Source organism: Orbilia oligospora, assembly GCF_000225545.1.
Source record: "Orbilia oligospora ATCC 24927 unplaced genomic scaffold scaffold00043, whole genome shotgun sequence".
Lineage (NCBI taxonomy): Eukaryota > Fungi > Ascomycota > Orbiliomycetes > Orbiliales > Orbiliaceae > Orbilia > Orbilia oligospora.
Genome location: NW_011645600.1, coordinates 2,675,978 through 2,692,058, shown reverse-complemented (window position 1 = coordinate 2,692,058; position 16,081 = coordinate 2,675,978). Strand labels below are relative to the sequence as shown.

At 45.1% G+C, this 16,081-nt stretch overlaps 2 protein-coding genes across 2 annotated transcripts; one reads left to right on the top strand and one right to left on the bottom strand.

Moving 5' to 3' along the window:
- Positions 1-617: 617 nt before the first annotated feature.
- Positions 618-1,034, bottom strand: AOL_s00043g792 (uncharacterized protein; the record flags this gene model as incomplete). The annotated part of the gene is made up of 1 exon (XM_011121278.1): positions 618-1,034. The coding sequence occupies one exon, from the start codon at positions 1,032-1,034 to the stop codon at positions 618-620; it is 417 nt and encodes a 138-aa protein (XP_011119580.1).
- Positions 1,035-13,270: 12,236 nt separating this feature from the next.
- AOL_s00043g791 (uncharacterized protein) lies at positions 13,271-15,885 on the top strand (the record flags this gene model as incomplete). Its single annotated transcript, XM_011121277.1, has 4 exons — positions 13,271-13,537; positions 13,610-13,613; positions 13,684-15,308; positions 15,364-15,885. The coding sequence occupies 4 exons, from the start codon at positions 13,271-13,273 to the stop codon at positions 15,883-15,885; spliced, it is 2,418 nt and encodes an 805-aa protein (XP_011119579.1).
- Between the last annotated feature and the right edge of the window lie 196 nt (positions 15,886-16,081).

The window sequence follows — 16,081 nt, the reverse complement described above, 5'->3', positions numbered from 1 at the left end:
ATATTAATTCTAGCAGTTGGCAAATTTCGAATTAATCTTTCAACTATAAATGTAATCCTCAGGACTATGTCCGATCTAGATATGATTTACTAGCTTGCCCTCAAGACTGGTACTGAATAAAGAAGAGGAAAAAATGAGGAGATTTGACAAGAGAATAACAGATCTCAGAATTCATAACCACGTTAGAATCAACGTTATGCTTAGGCAATAATAACAAATTGTATGGAGTGGTATCTTGAAGGGAAAAAACACAATTGCGTCCCGGAAATGTTCCGAGTCCAGCCGTTTGCTCTCAAACCGGCTCATGAAGAACCTTGGCACGTATGTCAGCGGAAACCAGCTTCCGAAGACTCGCCCATCATATTGATCGTTACAAAAGACAGGTGTAATTGGAGTGGTCGCGATCCATCTCGCTCTTGCTACCACTGATGCACCATAAACCACCAACGCCATATACGAACGATACTAGCCGCACCCCTGCGTTAAACCCCTCGCTGTTCTCTCTCCGCCTGTCAACTGCTAGTTTTCTTTTCAGCCCAGCTGAGGTGCCAGTTGTCTAGGAGGGAAAATCGCATGCCCAATAGGTGTAATTCGACACACCGCCCTTACCCCAAATCTTAGAGAGTCGGCGGAAACCGACGATATTCATCGTCCAATGGATGCGGCATAGACCCATGCGAAGCTTCGAACACTGGTAGCTTTGCTTCTTGTGCCGGCCCGTACCTTCGATGATCATGATGGTTTGTTATCGGCGGCAGTTCCATATGGTGATCATAGGATTGTGCTGAATGATTCCGCTCAGGGCTATGCGCATGCGGTCCCACAGATCTCCTAGGAGGACTGTCCACCTCAGCGGACGCAGAGTTTGAAGGCGACGCGAACGATGACGATGGCCCATCAGAAAATTCTCCTCCCCCACGGCTTTGAATTATTGATACCAAATACTCCAGCGAGTAATCTGAACGAAGATAATCCACAATATTGCTGGCTTCGTCCGGCGACGAGCTTTTTATAGCTTGCAGTACCATCTTCATCATTTCATTATCCTTCCGAAGCCGTTCGACGGGATCCCGTCGTCTGCCATCGTTCCCAGGGATGTAGATGCATTCGCCCGTGCCTCTTCTGCGGCACGCGGAACATGCAGGAATGCCTTGGTCACACTAAATTCCAACCCCGCGGATCATCAGCACTGTTCTACAACAGGAGGTGCTTTTGTAAAAGCTCTATCTTAATTTAATTTTTTTTATTTTTGTAGTTTATTGAGGCGTATCGTACCTTTGTTTTATGTGACCTGCACTCTGTGCATGCATTGCTCGCTTTTCTTCTCTTGCCAGTGGAGAGGTCAGATGGACTCGGTCCATGCGCCCCTTCGGCACGAGGTAACAACGGCCGTAACGAATTCATAGAACTGGAATTCGAATTCGAACTCGATGACGGGTACGTGGGGTCCATGTGGTAAACCCTCTATCAGGAAATGATCGTCGATATAATCGATGTTATGGATAAAGATTTTTGTTTTTGAAAGAGTGGGTGCTTTGAAAAGATCGACAGGAGCCAATGCAATCGATATTGGGGTATATCAAGGGTGTCCAGATCTGATTGAATTATAGATCTTATATTGACTGTGGGCTTATGAAAGAGGGTCAACTTGATACTGCTCTGCGCCACGAATTGAATGCAAGGGATTTTTCCTTTAATGACAGCATAGATATCATTATTGCTTCTGTGTCCAGCTCGGTAGCCAATGTAGTATGTCAAGTTGAACGAAGGGGGTGCTGCGCAGTTATGCATTTTGCGCAGTCGGGAGGGGGGTGGGGGAAGGCCTATAGGGTTCCTGTGGTTGACCCAAACATATGCAAGTTGCTCGGTAGCGCCGAATTCACGGGTTCGAGGTCTCAAATCGTAAATGCATCTGGCCAGTACGGTGTTAGGCGAACAGGGGAGGTAGGATGTTAATTTTTAATTTCTCTTGCGTGAAAATAAAAAAGAAGAAAAGAAACCAATCAATTGTGGCCGAAAATATAAGAAACAGCATCACCTGAGAGTATTTTGCAGTACTTTGCTTCGCGAATGGGGAAAAAAAGGCTCTTGACATTAGGGAAATTCCGTGCGACGGTACATCGATATTCAACGGATGGATTTCCAGCCTGTGGATACTTAGCATGGACGCATGGAGCAAGTGCAGGGTCTTTACAGAGCTTATCTAACTACCTTTAGAGCATATAGATGCGGGCGCGCACGACTCGCCAAAGTCAACGTTGTGATATTGGAACAATTCCCGGTGGATTAGACTTTTGCAACGGTTCCCTAGCTAGGTAGCTGTCTGTGCATTCTTTTTTTTCCCTCCTCCCTTCGTGTTTGAGTGCATAAACAAGAATGCCGCCAGGGGTCGTCGACAAGCTAGGCGAATAGTGCGGATCCGGTAGAAAGGGTCCAGCTGCATCGAAAACCCTGAACGAACACTGCTGTTGTTCTAGACCCGTCGAGCCACTAACCAACTAGTGCTAGCTCTGCGACTCGAGTCTGGAACGCCACGGTATGTCGACAGGGAAGAAAAAAAAGGGAAGCCCATGGCGGTTCTAAATTAGAACTTAGCCATGTGAGGCCCACAAAAACCTATTGGAATCTGCAAAAAACGCTGCGCTCTGGTGTGCAGAATGCGAGTTTCCCATTGCGCGTATTGCTTAGCTTCTTATTCGGTTGCCAAACCCGAAGAATCGTTTGACGGCTGTCAAAGTCGAGCGTTTCGTGTGAGTCCGAAGCGAAGATGAAGATGGGTTGTCGGTGGTATCGACTCAGAATCGAACCATTGGAGAAGTTTTCCGCATGCATACATATTTAATGTATTAAAGTAGCCATTTATAGTTGAAGGAACTCCGAATGCTAGCATTAAGAGAAAAACGACACCAGATAATAGAATGTACCCGCAGGATATGCTGGAAATAATTGGAGCTGGGCCTAATTGTTAGCTACCATCGCAAAGAATACCGTTATCGTCGCATGCGCGCGCAGGACCGAATTCATAGATCCTAGACCTTGTCGGTTAGTGGAGGGGGAGTAAAATCTAGATCTCTCACAGCCCAAATCTCAAAAGCCGAAATCAGGCCACTCGCAAAACTCCAACATTGCACACACCCCGCCTCAGTGCATGAGGCATGCAGGTCACCAGCCTCTCTCGCCACCAGGGCTACACCTGACGAGAAGGTCATTTTTACGTATACATATGCAGCTTGTATTCTCTTTTTTAAGTCCGGCTCAAGCAGTAATTTGGAATTATATGATCTCCCTCATTTCCTATCTCGTGCGGGTATGCAGAAGACCATTTCCAACAAATGAGTTACTGACGACATATATTTTGGACTATAACTAGGAAGGGTGCATATGCAAAACGGGTCTCAAAAACTATCATATCACAACATCCCACACTGGTATATTCTCAAACTCCGAAGCTGAACACGAATCAATTGATTGATGACGACTTTAATTCACGGACTTTCTTACCAAACTGAAATAGTACAGTCGTTTTGTTACAATATCCCCAATTGTAGCTTCTTGCACAACAATTCTAACGACTGATGTCTCTACTAAGCCAGGGAATATTCGAATGCAGTACTAGTACGTACGCATATTGAAACGTTGAACCAAAGCCTCATCACGAATGAACCGCCTGTCTCTGGATACTTTTACCGAACAATACAAAATCTTAGGGCTCTGTGACCACTTCTAACAGTATTGATTTCCCATCTTGACCGCGAAGAAAGCCTCGACTTTGAGGAGCGCCGCCCCATTGTTAGCATGGCAGGCTCCTGTCTTGAATCCACGAATGCGTACCCCGTATTGTCGCTTCTTTGAAATCTACTACCCCTTGGATATCACGTCCGGATATATTGGACGTGGGATCCACAAGGCTCCGAGCCACATACCAAATCGAATCCAAAAACTCTCGAGCAGGGCTACATATCTAATCATTTGCCTCCCTGAGCAAATTGTGATTCTAGATCCCTTGAGGGCTTCCGATATTGCAAGGTCCTTGTTAACGGGCGTATCATTCACGAGGACAAATGTGCAGTTGTGGGCCGCTTCATGGGCTAAAATTCAAACACCAGCTAACTACCTTCGGTTGTCAGACCGTGGTGTATCTACCAGCCGGCGTACCATCGGAAAATCACAAAAAAGCCAGTCGGAACCATATCCGGGATCGACAAGTATATCACACCCAGTTTGGGGCAGTACGCGGCTTCGGGATATCGAAATTTTCATTGGGCAGGCTCGATCACTCCGCAAATAGGTGTAACGTAACGGATTTTTCTTCGTCGAATTTGCGTATTTGGCAGTTTTCGTGGTATCAATGGCTCCGGCTTGACCTCTTTAAATTTGAGTATTAGGGAATACGTTTGATTCAGGCCTTCGGCTAGTCTCCTAGGCCTTCGGCCTAAAAATGACACCCGAATTCCGGTCAGTTGACAAGACCAATCACGCTGCGTCAAAGGCCGCGGAGACCTGAAAACCGTCGTCGCGTGGCATCCTGCCACCAAATTTTTTTTTTTTTTTTTTTTTTTTTTCAAAAACCAACGGCTGCCATTGCCTTCTTTAACACTTTGATTGCAAGTCTAAGTTGTACTAGCGCACTACAATGAATCAGATAGTCGATGAATAAAGCCTTTGTACTCAAGCCACCTTTTTTTTTTTTTTTTTTTTCGAAATGAATATTTTTTATCTGGGGGACGCTTTGTCAAAGCCTGTCGTTCACACACCAATTACGGAAGAGCCGGCGACTTGCACGGCACAACCCCATCTCGAAACTCAATTCATGGTTAACTACATGCAAACTTCTTCGAAATATCGGATGCAAGAATATAATTTTACAATTACGTACACGTTAAGAAGAGCCGAATTTTAAATTTTAGTTATTGTAATGATATAATACAATATACATATATAACCGAAAGGGATGCCTTTCTTCAACGGCGACGTTGAATCCCTAGTAAAGAGACAATACGATATGAGTATTTAAGGATTTGCTGAGGTGATGATCAGTATCTTTTTCATTTCGCTTTTACAATTTGATATATACCTATATATATATATATTATCTATAGATCTAAGAGCCTTTAATATTAATGCAGGCCTGGGCCTACTTACGAGCTTAGGCCTATTTGTACGGAAGGGGATCTACAAGCATAAATCCTACACAAAGACTAGTCTCGTATTGCAGACGCGGTCCACACTTTGCACAAAGACCTGGTTGTAGTTTGACTTATCGGTCTCATGCTTGACTATAGGTTTACCCGGACTTGATTATGAGCTTGATTATGCATAATTATATAATGGCTCAACGGTTAACTATTGGACCGACTTAAGGACTTAGTTATCGCCATACCTATTTTAACTTTACAGCCTATGTACTCGTGCAGGGCTATTTAGAAGTGTGTCTACAAGTTTACGTACTCCAAATATACTTTCAAGTTGACCTATCCTAGTAACGTTTCTTTTAATATTGGTTCGTTCACAGCCATTCTATAAACTTGGAGACAAAACAAAACCAATCTAGTGGGCGGGCAACTATTCATGCCTAAGCTACCTTATAGGGATACTAGCTTATAAGCTTATAACCGATGTTGCGGATAGATCTAGATTCGACCTATAGACCGAGAACTAATCGCTTTCCGAGTCGTTTTAATACAAGGCCAAATCGGTCGACCTAAGGATCACCCAAAATCTCCATGTCAGGTATAGATATAGTAAGGATCTAGAAGGCCTAGGTCAAAATTGCCTACAGCTAGGCTCGTGAGTAGACCTGCCGATCGGTATGCCTACGCCTATGACCATGTCTGCACTGACCAGTGATTAGACCCGCAGGTGAACCCACAAATATTCTGGAGATAAACTTATAAATCTTTTCATGTTGATGATCAAACTTGTAAGCGCGTTTGGACCTAAACCTAAAATTACAATTGTGGCTACCAGCTATAGAAGTGTTCTCGAACTCAGCCTTATTCAACGTAGATTAGAGTATGTATGTCAACTTTGTTCAAGACTCGCTATATCCAAGGCTACTTCTTTCTATAATTCGGGGTGATGTACGATTGTCTCGTCGCCAGACTCCTCAACTGTGATGTACTGTATTTCAAGTTAAACTAAAATCAATATTCTGGGTTGCTACTTTGTCCCGCATCCGGAAACCAATGCATTAAGGACCATTACCTACAGCAAAATCATAGAATTACAAATTGTCTAACGGCATTTATAAAATGCGTCCAATATTCATGAGTTGATCTTACTGCGCGGCTCATTGAGCGGCAGGATCGGAATTTCGAAAGGCCGTTTTAACTAGGTGCCAGTGCCCCGATTCACGAGACAACTACGGGCCAAGTATATACTCACAATCTTATGAAACCAAAAGCTCGTAGCAATACTCACGGCTCGACCTGCAGTAGGATTATAACTCGGCTTATAGGCAGCTAGGATTATATCTAGGTGCCTAATATAACCGCATAGGCTGAGGATAAAACCATATGTCGGCATATACGTAACCAAATTGCCTGAAACCAGGCCACTATGGTCTCAACTCAAGCTAGTCAGGAGCCAGGCCAGTCACCTAAGTAGATCCACATGTCGGTCAGCATATAGGCAGGTTTAAAACCAGTTCTATACGTGGACCCGTATCTAGACTAATGATACCGTGCCTAGGCTGTAGCCTATGGGTATACCCCTAAAAGACCTCTAATTACGTAATATACTGTTATTGCGCGGGAGTAAGTACTTAGGTTGGCCAGAATCATAAACAGAATTATTGTATGATCAAGAAATTTTCTTATAGAACGTATACGTTGTAGGTAGTTAACTATATAACTACTTAAATAACCTAATTGATCGGCTTCTTATTGGTGGGGCTAGGTACGAGACAAGGCTTCTTGCTTGCTAGTATACTTTCTGCTTAATCCTTCCCTCTTTTTCATCCCGGAACATCCTATCAACCCGATTTTTTGATAGTGACGACGGCTAGATGTTACCACATATACAGAAAAAGTCCAAAATCTCAAACAGATCATCGATCACTTCGGGTGGGCCGTGCGAAAGAAAACCATCGATTTACATATTTATTTTTCAGCTAACTGATGTAAATACCTATAAACATGCAAGCTTACCTAACCACCCACTATCAGACCGTCTCCTTATATATAATACAAACCTTCCGCTAAGCTATATAGTTTCCTAATGTATACGCGCGGGGGCGAGCATTAACTTAGCCGCGTCGGCCAGTAAACTTATAATTAACTAGGCTGACAAAGAAAGCAGCAACTAGGCTTATAAATCAAGCATTCGAACATATACAATCATATGTAGGCTAAAATGCGCTAGTAGCTACGTAGATAGGTTTACAGATAGGCGAATAGACATGCACTCGCAGGTACATACGCTCCGACGGATCCATGCCGAAGCCAGCACACATACCTGCACCGCATCACATAATCAATAGGTTATCTTGTCTTCAAAATTCAGCATTTAAATACAATATGAGTAGACTTGCAGACTGCTTGACGCGAGATATCTGAATTGATCAAGCGAGCAAGAGAAACCCATGGTATAGTTTCTCTCTTAGCTTAGGAGCACAATAGAACATGCCGATAAATATATAGTAGTAGTAATTTTACTAGGAACTATAACACTGTCTCGTAAGTCTGCCCGCCTAACCTGTGGTGGCGAGCTAGTCTTGTATTAAATATTTTATTGAGAAAATTGGGATACCGTTAACAACATAAGTGGCAGCTTAGGTATTTAGAGGTATAGTATGGAACCTAAATAAGGGTATTCGGGCTTACGCGCGTATGTACAAGATATGTATAGTCATCCCATTTTTGTATGGAAAGGAGGGTCAGATATATACAGTCTCGTAACCAGACTTGAGATATATATTAGTCCAAGATCATGCATGGGTACTTTGTGTTGTTTTTGTTGAAAGTTTACTAGGCATAATGGAAAGGCCGCCATTCTTCGAAAGCCAGTATACATATGTGAATGGGCCATGTATGGGCGATATCATACAAATATTTTTTCCAGATAGCGTGGAAAGCCCGGGCATCTGGTATCCCAAGCGAGTGGCTAGCCGATCATGGCATGTACCGGAGCAAGATACCGAACTGATAACCACGGGATTTGCCCCCCGGTTGAAGACCTAAAGTTGATGTATGTACATACAGCATGGTGCTGGATATCGCCACGGCCCGGTTGAGTTCCACAGGAACATTCCTGTGCAGCTGTGGAAATCTGCGGGAGCTGGAGGGTACTTCTGGCGAATCTCCCATGTGTCGTCTGACAACTGAACTGCATGCAAAGTTCCTGTATTATTGTTCCTAGTCACTGCAAGTGCCGGTGCTACTGGGATGGGGGTGGGGGATGGGGGATGGGGGGTGACAAAGCACAGCCAATGTCAGCCAAATGCTATAATTACCCTTTTACAGACATATATAAGTATGTACTTAAGAAGTAGTAAGGGATATAGAACCAAGGGATGCAACGGCAACGAGGCGAGACTTCTAAGCGAAACTAAGTAGTTCTTCGAATCGGGTGATTTGTTTCGCTGTCTCTCGTTTCGACGGTACGCTGGTAGGTCTTAAGGATTCTTTTCTTAATTTTGACCAGGTATCTCTTTTAAAATACCAGGGCTACCGTCTGATCACATCATATGAGGTTTTCTGGGCCATGGGATTTCTTCGGCGCATTAATGGTCATATGATGATCATGAAGCGAGCAATGCTACCACTCATCCTACAGGTTCGAATGGGACGAAGTTCTACGAGATATTGGGGAGCCTTTCCTCGGGTATGTCAGTGCGACGTCCGCAGCCGGCGGAATTCCAAGTAAAAAATTTCCTTCATATGTTTCTTGCATATTTAAACGAGCGCGGCTTGCGGAATATGCATGCCAGACTGGCGATGTGGGGAACTTCATTTTATAATTACTGCCTACATATCTCATTAGCCCGAATCAAGGCTATTAATTGCCATCGTTTTCTTGGCTTGGGGGGAAGCTCTTTTTTTTTTTTCAGCCGTCAGCTGGGAAAACAAGCTTAGAGTTTGAGCTTGAGCTTTGGAGTTTGTGGAGCTGCGATCCAACTGGCTGGGGGAGCGAGGAAAGTGCCCGCTGGTGTAGCATCTTGAAGGCCTGAGCTTTCGACAGTTTCTCGTAGCTCAACCCCATCGATGTGCCACGACCCTGCGGCACCGACGATACTTTCCGGATACAATGTACGGGGATTGGATATAATACAAAAAAAAAAAAGCTTTTAAGAAAGTGGGTCTTCTAGACAGGTGGACACAATAAATGGGATGGGATATTCCAGTCAGAAGGAAACTCTTGGTATGTGAATATACTGTTTTGTAATGCATGTGCATAAACGTGCTTAAACGCCCAGAGCTTCTGAAGCTGCTCGAACCTCTGAGGAGCCAGTCGGTGCTTTTAAATTTCTGTTGACTGTAATGCCGTATGCATGTGCTCATCAACAAAAAAATTTTCTTGTAGAGCAAACTGCCAGTTTTCCCGATGTATAGCTATGAAAAGGGAAGGGATAACCTGTCGACTCTCGAGGGTGGAAGGAGATGGCACACGATATGCTACTATCCGGTCGCTGAGTAAGTCGCCCGGATTTTACCTTCTGATCGACAAGTTGCATATATTTCAATTGAGACGTCGACTAAGAATTAATCTGGGAAATTCGCTCGCTCGGGTCGTAACGAAACGAAACGACCCGAGAGTACAGCGCGGGAAAGGAATTTAGCGTCATGACAGCTGGATCCCGTTGTTCTGCACCTTTATCCATTCACGAGCTCGATGACCAATGTTATGAGGGGTGTAAGCCTCAACTAAGACATATTGGCTGCGACCATGTTTCCCCACTTGATACCGAGGGTTGGGAGGCAAATTATTTTTCCAGCGGGCGCAGGCTCGCATTCTATCGATATCGCGTCGGCATCGCTTGCTCATGTGTATGAAAGAAACGTGAACAGTCTTGCAAATTTGTCTGGAAAACTGGTGTGCAGTACTCTTGGCGGACGGCTGGTAATCTGTCGAGTTGATCGATGGCATGTCAAAATGTTCATTTCACTGCGAAGTTTAAAGCATCTTTCTAAATCTCTGGCTGGTGGATTTTTCATCAACCCATCTCCACAGCTATGTAGTAACTAGCAGCCACGTCTGCAATAGCAATGCCATTGTTCGTATTAATATGCGCTCAAACCTATAACCTTGTCTCCGCCCCCGCCCCGCCTCCACTTTGGAGTAGCGGGAGGAAGGATTTGTAGACATGCCGACACCGCGCGTCTTCATGTGCAAACCTGCAAACCTTTTCCCTTTTTACCGTGCTTTGCCAGACAGTTGCAGCGGGAGCTGCGCTGGAACTGAGGGAAGGGTCCCTCCGAATGAAAGTTCAGGTGCCCAGTTAGAACTGTGGGTGCTTTGACTCTTCCGCCCTTCATCCTCGCTCGCTACTCGCTTGGCTTGGACGTGCAGGAAGGACAAGCCAAAAGAAGGAAAAAGAGGCCAAACGGGTGGGGTCCCGAAAATCACCTGCTGTCCAGTCGGTGTTAAATATGGATACTTACTTCGTCGGCTTGCGAGCTGGCTAAACTCGGGTGGTGTGCGCGGTGCTCTCGCGCTCATGAGCTCGCGACCACAAACGTGCGTGCGTGTGCGATGTGCGATGTGCTCTTCGTTGATTGCTGGGACTTCCTCCCGTACCTACGTGTAAGTAGTACTTACATACTTACACCCAAAGTAAGGGGACGAACGGATCGAATGGAAACGGACGCCCTTCGAGTAAATTGATCGAAGAAGGGAATAGCATGTATGATATATATATTTCAGACGGGACGAGAGCGGATAGTATTGGATAATATGGGTAATGACGCTTTTTGTATCAATTATAAGACGGTTACGTGTTCTTCGAACAGGCTTCGAGGCAAGGGCATGATGAGACGGGATAGCATGACCGTTGTTTCGTTTTTTCCGATGCAGCTCCCTGGAGTATGCAGCATCGAACGTTCAAGGAAAATCGTAGGACCGAAGGATGAAGGGAGTCCTTGCTTCCGTTTTATTATTATAATTTTTTTTTTTTTGCTTTCTACCATATTTACCCTGGCGAGATAGGTTAAAATGGCAGGTAGCTACGTGAACCAGCACCTGCGCAAGGCGAGGAGGTTAGATAGATGCATAGACGTCGATGCATAAAGAAGGCAGGAAGGCGAAATCTCAACGTATCAGGGAAAAAAAAGTTTAAGCTGACAGGTACAGCATACAACGTACCGAAGCGAGAGGAGGCTAAAGTCATCTGCCTTCGCGTCAGCCCATCTTTAGATGATAATGCCTGACAGCTATGACAATCGTAATCCGAAACAGACAGAATGGCGGAATTCCGTTTAGTAAAACATTTTTTAATGCAACGGGCTGTCGGGGAATGGCGCTTGACCTGGAAAACGGATGCGAAAAACTTAGCCGGTTCGGCATCTCCAGTTTGCGGATGCCTCAGATAAAAATTTTAAAGAAGCATCTGGCCTATCGGAGATTGCTTTGGGACATGTTTGAATGGTCTGACCACTCCGGTATTACCACGACGACTGATACTCATGAATCTTCCCGATGGAATCGGGTTCGTCAGATATCGGGGGCCAGTGGATTACCGAACTGAAAGGTTTTTTCTTCCGTGCAGGGCAGTCTCTGGTCAAAAATTTCTCGTGTTCCTTGAATTTTAGATTACCTAGTCTCGAAGCCTATCGCTGACTAGAGTATATCGAGCATTGAACCGTAAAGAAGCAGGGCAAAGTGGCACGACTAGGTGTCGGGTTGACTTGCAACTGCCCGTGATATCTTCGTCCTTGTTCTGCCTTCTCTGCCGCCTTTTTGGGGAATCCCAGCAAGAGAATCATCCATTAGTTTGCATGCTTGGGGAGTTTGCCATCAATGGAGGGTGGACTGGACTCGAGTGAGCGGGCCAGACCCACTCGGCATTGGCTCCACCCCGGTGCAATTCTTTCTGCTGTCTCTGTGTGGGCTGATGTCGGTCGATCTTTCCTTTTGCTCGCCCAGTCCGTGACATGACAGAGCTAAGGAAGTTTATGGGTAAGTAAGTACTGCGCACCATGCAAGTACAGTACTTCGCTAACTAGTAGTTGAAGCTAGCTCATCAGCCAGCTACTCTAGTTGCGCCTTGCCGTTATGTCTCTCAAGACCCTTTTCCCCCCATCATCTTCTGATGCCACCGCAGTACCCGTCAGATTGAGTGAGGGTCATGGCCATTTAAGGACTTGCTTGATCGAGATGCATTCAGCAAGCAGGTAGACGAAGGCAGCCAGACCAGAAAGCATTGAATCGAATCAATTCGTGACCGGCTTATTGTCAGAGGCTGCTCGTCGTGCATTGCATTGAAAGGCACGGTTAAAGCTTGCTCACAAGCAGCGAATTGCAGCCTGCGAAGCTCATGCACAGGGCCGCGGTTCCCTGGTAACCTCGACCCGACTTCCTGCCTAGCCCTGGTGGTCCTGGTAGTTCGTTACAAACATGGTGTTTTGGTCATTAGCGGGTGTTTGTTTGTTCGAGGAGGGTATATATCTCTCAGTCGAGACAGCCGGGGGTGTCAAGATGTACTAGTTAGGTTCTGGATGTGTGCATGTACAGTACAGGACAGGACAGCTGTGGAGCTACCTTACTTGACTTATCCTTTCGCGCTAGTCAAAGACACTGGCTGCACTGGCTCGCATTACATCCCCAAATTATTATATCGACTGGAGAATATATATACTTCTACCTCCCGCCCTCCCTTGACTTATTCTACCATCTTGTCTTTTTTCCCCTGGTGTTTTATTTTTCGGTTTATATTTTTCTTCGTGGAGTCACCATCGCGCCTGATAGAAAAGTACTTCCTTAACCTGGTATCCAACATCAACCTTAACCTTAACCTCAACATTAACATCAATATCAACATCAACATCAATTTCAATTTCAATTTCAACTTCAACTTCATCAAAACCACATCTTGCAGTCGTTTACTCGTTCTTGCTTGAGACATTCGCCTATCCTTCCTGAAGAAGCTCTCTATAAATCATCTATACAATATAGATCTCGTTTCGGATTTACATCTTGTGGGCAGTTGCTATCACCATACATTACCATTCGCAAACCAACAAACCAAAGACCCAAAGAATAATTTACATACCACCGTATACTATCAGACATATACATATATTCAGTCTCTCTAGAAGAAAAAAAGATATTCAAAATGGTCTCAGAACACTTCCCAGACCCACAGCTCCCTTCGGAGGAGTCCACATCTTCCTTCTGGCTAAAGCAACCGGATGAGTTCTTGCTGGGTCACCGAACCACGGTCGAACTCCCCACCGAAGCTGATATCATTATCATTGGAAGTGGTATTGCTGGTGCTCAAACAGCGAGATATCTATCTGAGCAAGATGGTGGAGCATGGGTAAAGGGACGGAAGATTGTCATGCTGGAAGCTAGGGAAGCCTGCTGGGGCGCCACCGGACGAGTAAGCGATGACCCATTCTCATCCTCACGGATAGTAATGCCACGGTACTAACATATGCATATCTTACCTTAGAATGGTAAATATATAGCCATAAGCTGACGATATCACTTCGTATCTATTTTATTCACTAACTTTTGCACTTCTAGGTGGCCACTGCAAACCTTCGCTTTATGCTTACCCTCGTCTCCAGCATCTCTTTGACGATCTTGGCATCTCTGAAACCCTCACAGCCATCAACTTTGAACTACGCAACCTCTCTCTCCTAACTAGCTACATCCAAGAAAACGGTGTGGACTGCGATTTCCACCGTCTTCCATCTTGCGATGCATACTTTGACCAAGAGTCTTTCTCCCTTGCGGTCCACTCAATCCAAACCCTCCGCCAGCACGCCCCGGAGCTAGCAGACAAACTCACAATTGTCACGGACAAACCAACCCTCGCTTCTCTTCGTATTCCGTCAGCCGTCGGCGCCATCACCATTAAAGATGCAGCTAAACTTTGGCCTTATAAGCTAGTAGCCCATATCCTTAAAGACCTTATCAAATCTCAGTACTTGAACCTTCAAACGTCCACTCCAGTCCTTGCAATTTCCACATTAAACGATGGAGCTCCGGTTCCACTACATCGCGTGCACACTCCACGCGGGGCACTCACCGCTCCAGTTGTCATCCACGCTACCAACGCATTTGCATCACACCTAGTCCCCGCCATGCGTGATGCCATCTACCCAGTCCGAGCGCAAATGTCGGCTCTCACTCCACCAAAATCACTGATCTCCAATCCATTAAAACATACTTACGGCCTTGTCGACGGTGAACGTAGCAAAGCCGAATACCTCGTTCAAGAGGATGTTCACGCTAACGGCACTGGTGGCGCATTTCTACTCGGTGGCGGCAGGAAATACGCTAAGAACCAAGGAGTTGGTATTACTGATGACAACCACATTGACACTGATGTCGGTGACTACCTAAGAAGCAGTGTCGGAAAATATTTCGACGATGAATGCGGTTACCCAGTTGCCGACAAGGATACAATGTGCGACGCACAATACATGTGGAGTGGAATCATGGGATTCTCAGCTGATGAAAGACCGTGGGTTGGAAAGGTTCCTGGAACCGAGGGACAGTATATTCTCGCTGGGTTCGAGGGACACGGTATGGCTTACACCACCGGTAGCGCCAAGGCGCTTGCAGAGATCCTACGACATAGGTATCCTGTTCTACCGGACGAGGTTTACTCTAAGTACTGGAACAGGAATATCTGCATGGCTTTGTATGACTATGAAGCCCAAGATACTGCTGAAATGGAGAATGTTTTGGTCAGAGGACGTGAAGTTTCAATTAGGGCCGGTGATGTCGTGGAGATCATCGAGAAGGGACACAATGGATGGTGGTTCGGCTGTATCATTAAGTCCTCTGACCAAAGCAATGTTAACACTTTCGGTTGGTTCCCAAGCAACTTTGTCGAAGAATTACCATACGGTCATGCACGTGGTGGATTTGAGCCATCCATGTATGCATCTCTACAAGAGTACCCTAAGGATATCTTCCAATGGTTCCCTAGGTCCTTCACAGTCACCGAGGAGAGGCTGAAGAACGCCCGAGGGATCTTGGAATCAGGAGATTTGGAGACTGTAAGAAGACGAGCCAGAGGGCCAGCGATTTATAGTGGAAATGAGGAGAAAGAGGAAAAGCTATACAAGGAGATGTTGTATGAGAGGTATAAACTCCAATTTGCGGTTAAACTCGCAGAATGCGGGAAGGATGAAGACGTAAGTTTTTCTGTTCTGTTTCATATCTAAGATAGTACACTAACTCGATTTGTAGAACATCTTCCCAACACTAGAATCATCTGCCCTTACAAATATCGAACAAAAATACCTTGACGCACCGGCACACATCATCCGCAAAGCTAAACTAGCAAAGCCTTTAAAGCAACTATCAAAACTGTCTGGCACAGAGACACACAAAATCGACCAAGCGAGGGTATTGTCTATACTCAGCAAGCTGAGCCATTCCAAAGACGAAGAAGCAGGTTCCACTAAAGAAAAGGAACGAAAGGAACGAAACTCGGCCCACAAAGCAGAACTGAGGGCCATTATCAGAGAAAAGATAAAAGAAATGAAAAAAGGGTCACAAGATTCACAAGAAAAAATAATGACCGCATGCAATAAATGCCAACGCGGTGAAGTCATTGCTAGAGACTTTGCAACGGAAACCTCCTCACCGTTGGTGAAAGACCTGAGAGCTTCGCAAACGCTTGAAAGACACCCATTGTTGAGAGGACTAAAGACCGAAGATAACAAGGAAGGGGAGGAATGGGTTATGATTGTTAATGAAAAGAGATAGATTCCAAAAAAAACTTTACTAAAAAAAGAAAAGAAAAGAAAAGAAAAGAAAAGTACCTCTTCTTTTGCTTGTTTGTTTTGCCTGCGGTTTTCGTTTGCTTTTGAAAGTTTGTAGTCTAGCCTGCATTTCTGGTTGATTTTGTTGATTTTGTTATTTCTTTCTTTCGGGATCAAATACCAGGTTTACGAACTTTTGT